Source organism: Enoplosus armatus, chromosome 16 (genome assembly GCF_043641665.1).
Source record: "Enoplosus armatus isolate fEnoArm2 chromosome 16, fEnoArm2.hap1, whole genome shotgun sequence".
NCBI classification, from domain to species: domain Eukaryota; kingdom Metazoa; phylum Chordata; class Actinopteri; order Centrarchiformes; family Enoplosidae; genus Enoplosus; species Enoplosus armatus.
In genome coordinates this window covers 18,302,070-18,307,058 of record NC_092195.1, presented here as the reverse complement: position 1 = coordinate 18,307,058, position 4,989 = coordinate 18,302,070, and the positions used below count along the sequence as shown (strand labels likewise).

General features: G+C 38.1%; 1 protein-coding gene across 1 annotated transcript; it reads right to left on the bottom strand.

Annotated features, from left to right (window-relative positions):
- Positions 1–599: 599 nt before the first annotated feature.
- On the bottom strand, positions 600–3,811 carry ndufs5 (NADH:ubiquinone oxidoreductase subunit S5). The gene is made up of 3 exons (XM_070921984.1): positions 3,739–3,811; positions 2,231–2,450; positions 600–812 (listed from the first exon to the last, which is right to left on the bottom strand). The coding sequence occupies exons 2-3, from the start codon at positions 2,444–2,446 to the stop codon at positions 708–710; spliced, it is 321 nt and encodes a 106-aa protein (XP_070778085.1). The 5' UTR covers positions 2,447–2,450; positions 3,739–3,811; the 3' UTR covers positions 600–707.
- Positions 3,812–4,989: the final 1,178 nt, after the last annotated feature.

Here is a 4,989-nt window from a genome sequence, read left to right as displayed (position 1 = left end):
AAATCCACTTAAAGTATAAAAAGTGAAAGTAGTCGTGTAGAAAAGTGGAACCACTGACTGACATAATAGTATCGACTTTATTATAATTACTAATGCATTCATGTGTAAGCAGCATTTTAATATTGGAGCTGGTAGAAATGAAGTTAATTAAAGTACTTTACATACTGTTGGGTAGTTTAACAATGAATTATATTTTATAAATGTAATGACTGTTTTTTGTGAAATATTAATTTGTAAAGTAACTTGTAAGTAGTACAATATATCCCTCTGAAATGTAGTGGAACATAAGTGTAAAGTAGCTTAAAATTGAATTTTGGTTTTATTTTATTGGATGGGTTTTTGTAAACCTTATTTCTAGTTATAATTATAATTATAATCAAAATTAAGACTGACAGCAACACATCACTGCAAATTACATAACTTTATTTTGTTTTTACTTTAAGTATACTTTTCTTAAGAAGTAAACTGGTTTAATAATCTCCTCAATGAATCATAATTCTTGGACCAAACAACTGCAGCCTTATTGTATTGCACGTATCTCCGAACACTAAAAAGAGAGAAAAAGACGACAGCGGAGGAAAGGACAAGAAGAAGAAAACAGCGGTATGATAACATTTATTTGCAAACTTGTACAGGCGAACAGGAAATAGTGATATCTGATTTACTATAAACAAGAACAGGACTGCGGTTGACAGTTGTGTGTTCCTTCATGGCGACTGGGCTGTCTTGCCTGAGTGGCAGGATGGCGGCATGTAGGTCCCCTCTTTCACCATCTTGTCACGCTGCACACGGATCGCTTGCAGCCTCTCGTGCTGCAGGGAGGAAAAGAAGAAGAGATAAGAGAAGGTTCTACTTTGTGCCAATGACTTCAACATTTTCTTTTACTCCTTTCACCATGTGTCATTTGAGGAACTAAGGAAATAGAAGAAGAGCTTCCTACCCCTTGTGTATTGCAACTCTGGTGTTAAAATGCTACATACAGCTAACTAACAACTAACATTTCAACCTTAATACATCTTCAATGGCTGTGAGATTCATGTCAGACTCTGAAGTTGTCTTAGCTGACATTTATCTTAAATCAGCACTTCATCCTCCTTCGTCTCCATCATGTTCTGTAAGAATGAGACAGCGACTAACGAGCAAATCAAGGCGTCTGGATCCAAGCAAGGAAGTTCCTGCTGCTGCAGCACATTCACAGTGCATCTGTCGATCTCTCCTCTGCTGACACACACGGCCGTCAAGACTGACCTCAGTTTAACTCGGACATCATTTAAAGGATTGGTGCTATTTTTCTCTTCTGTTATTCATTTCTAGTCATTTTTACCTTTATAAACTGTTGATACATGCTCCCTTCTCTTCCTCCCTACAATCCATCACACCAAACTCTATACAAGGATCAGGCAGTTTAATGTTGCTAACAGAAATGCCAACACATTAGACGTTAAGACCAAATAAGGGCTATAAGCAAATTGGGAGTCAATTACATTTGAGATGTTCTTATTGAGTTCAAGAGAAACTTGCAAGCAATTTCATTTTATGTGCTGGAAGTTGAAGGAATAACATTTAAACAAGTTAGCAGCATGATACGTTAGCAGCATGGCTCCTTCATCTGCAGAGACCCAAATGATGCAGACAAACTCTTGAGTGATGCAGACTATGACACAGAGGCTATGAAGTATTCAACCCCCTGGACGAGCTCATGATTTATTGCTTCACAACACAGTGGATGTAAATAGGATTTTTTGACACTTAACAGAAAGAGTCGCACAGTTTTTTTTATATCTGTAGATCAGTGACCAAGTACATCCACCATAATTCAATGTTGTAAAACAATAAAAATGTTAAAAAGTAAATATTAATTGTACTTTTTTCCTTTTGTGTTCTGAACTCATGTTAATATCTTACAGGGCCAATAAGAGATAGACAGATCCATGTATCTAAAAGTCACATCATCAAACAGCACAGCTAGAGTCACAAGCGGTCATTTCTCTAATCTCCAGGCTGCTGCCATCCCAGCTGTGTTCACAGCATGTACTTTCACCGCCTGCTGGCACATTGATTCTTTTGACAAATTATAGTGAGTGAGCTCAATTCCAACATAACAAACAATCACAGCACTGCAGTATATGCACCTTGATTTTTTAAAACTATGACCCAGCAGACAACTCTCCTATTTAAATATACTTAATTCTTCAAAAGCTGCTAACCGTATTCACACCACGACACTTACCGTCTTCTGCCTGTGCATGCACTCGTAGAAGTCCTCAAACTCCAGCTGGCACTCCTTCTTGGCGCGGGTCTGCCCGATGGCGTGGGCACATTCAATCCACTCCTTCTCGAAGGCATGGCAGCGCGCCGCCCTCTTGTTGGGCTGCTGTCCGCTCTGCAGCAGCAGCCAGCGGTCCAGGTTGATACCAAGCCGCGTCTGCAGGTCCACAAACGGCATGATGCTAATAAAAGGAGGAGCAGGGAGGGACGGAGAGGAAAGAGTGATGACCGGAACAGTGGCACTAGAGATGTTAAAGGGTGAGAACAACTGAGAAAAATGCTGTTTTGTCCACAAACATTTTTGTTGAATAACTTCCAGCACTGCATTGTTGACACAGCAGTGGCCAATCATGTATATTATACAGCATCACATTATTTAGACCCCAAGGCAAACCCCCACTCTCCCTTGTAGAGGAGGGCACCCTTTTTATTTTTATCTTTCAGCACTGAAACTTGTTTTTCTTGAGAAACACTATCCTAAAGGTACATTGTCTGAAATATTTTTGCTTAATTCCAAAACAAAAGTTGACAACTGGTCTGATTTAATCCTTGCTGGCATGACATAAACCACATTATGGGTTACAACCAAAGGTTACAGCCGTTTTAAGACACCTGCTATTGTTTACAGGATAGACAAAATGATTGGTTTTGAATGAGGGACTAGCAGCCTGTCCTAACTGGGTTTGAGGTTGTAAAAGGGTTAAGGCATTTAGAAGGAAAACACCTTTGCATCTTTCTGCACATACTACACATAATCATGTAAATTATAAGTAGTAACCAGCATCTGTTCTGGCATGCCTAAAAACATAAGTGAGATTGTTGTGCCACTGCCACATTGCACACTTAAATGGAAAAGACACACAAATTCAATTGTTGTTGGAATTACGCATTAAATAAAGAGTACATATACGAAATTAATAAATGCATTCACACACCTCTACTCCTTTATTCTTCACCAAATCTCCCCTAAACAGTGGCAGGATTTACATCCAAAAGAAAGGTTATTTGCAGGAACGTAACATTTAACAACCTTGTCATAACAACCCTCAAAGAAACGCTTTCTTCCGTTATTTCTACTGCCTAACCTTAACATTAGCCCGCTAGCTAACCGTAGATAGCTACCTAACGCTCAGCTAACTACAATAGCTAGCTAGCTAACCTTCTCTGTAAAAATACCCCAGTAAGTGAAAGCTCTGTATCTCTTATTTGAGTAAACATAAGTACACATTAACGTAAGACTTTAAATAAATCTGCCCCAGGTCAGATCTTTGCTATTTGCACCTTTTCAGATCCTGAGAGTCTCCTTCAATGACAGCCTGTTCATGCTAACCACAGGCCGCTCTCATTTCACTCTATTTACAAACTGGCGCTAATTTCAAGCAATAAATCAACTCCACGCGGTATCACATAAAGCGACGCGCTGCTGCAATGCCGACATATATAAAAAGTACAGAAAATATATGCATTTACCGTGTTTTGTGGGATTCACTTTAACCTTCCTCCGACTCCACGCGTTTCACTTTACGACTGACCACAACACGGCCGTAAAATGATTGGTAGTGTCGTGAAGAGACACGACAGTGCTGTTTCTCTTCTTTATTGTATTCATTTGATTGACGGGGCATTACCGCCGCCTACTGGATTGGAGTATGAAGAAATATTTAGTAAAATATTTCACTTCAACTAAACCTGTTTCCCCCCAAACAGTTAATTAAATCACTATACGTTTTCTATCATCCTTCCTCAAGAAGATTTTCTGATGCAACAGCACGTTGGGTTGATCCTGGTTTATTACAGGGTGCGCATACTCCTGTTGCGTGTTTATGCATTTTATAATCTGTGACAGATTATATCTACATAAAACAGGTATAATATTTTGTATAGATATTTCACTGTTATCCTACTCTTGCAACATGTTTTGCATATAAACTTGAATGGAAGTCTTAACCTCAGCCTCGACCTCAGCTGTACTTTTGTGAACTGTGCAATTTTCATGACTATATCTACATGTCAATCGATTAATCGTTTCAGCTCTACTCGTATAAACTGTTGAGTAGTTTAATTTATAGTAAAACAACATATTTTGTAAACTCTTCATATGTTTTGTATGCTTAAATGCAATCTGTAAAGTAAATAGTAAGTAAAGCTGTCAGATAAATGCAGTGAAGTATGAAGTACAATATTGCCCTCTGAGATCTAGTGAGGTATAAGTGTAAAGTGGCCCAAAAAGAGAAGACTCAAGTAAAGTACAAGTACCTCAAATTTGTACTTGAGTAAATGTACTTAGTTACATTCCACCATTGTTCAACACAACACATACTAACGACAATATATTTTTCCTCAACATACTACGTTTTTTATTTGAAATAAACTGTTGAAAAGCAGCGTAAAGCAACTCTAAATGACAGATCTTACTTACACTTGGAATAGTTTTTCTTACCAATATTTTGCACATTCTTATTTTCTCATGAATTATCTGGTTACAGTAAAATTACTTAAAAAAGACTGAGTGATGAGTAATTTCTGTTACTATGTAGATATTAAATGTGCGTTTGACAGAGAAGTGAACTGCTTTCATTTGACACAATACAATTAAACAATGAACAACAACTCGGTGCTTTGGTGCAACATCAGGTTGTGTTTATTTTTTTTTTTTCCCCAAAGGTCCACAAGTTGTCTTTCACAGTCCTGCATGTACAACCCCACACAGGGCAGGGCTTT

Coding starts and splice junctions, on each gene's coding strand:
- ndufs5 (XM_070921984.1), bottom strand. CDS start 2,446: ATGCCGTTTGTGGACCTGCAGACGCGGCTTGGTATCAACCTGGACCGC. Junction 813..2,230: donor GCATGCACAGGCAGAAGACG/GTAAGTGTCGTG, acceptor TCCTCCCTGCAG/CACGAGAGGCTGCAAGCGAT.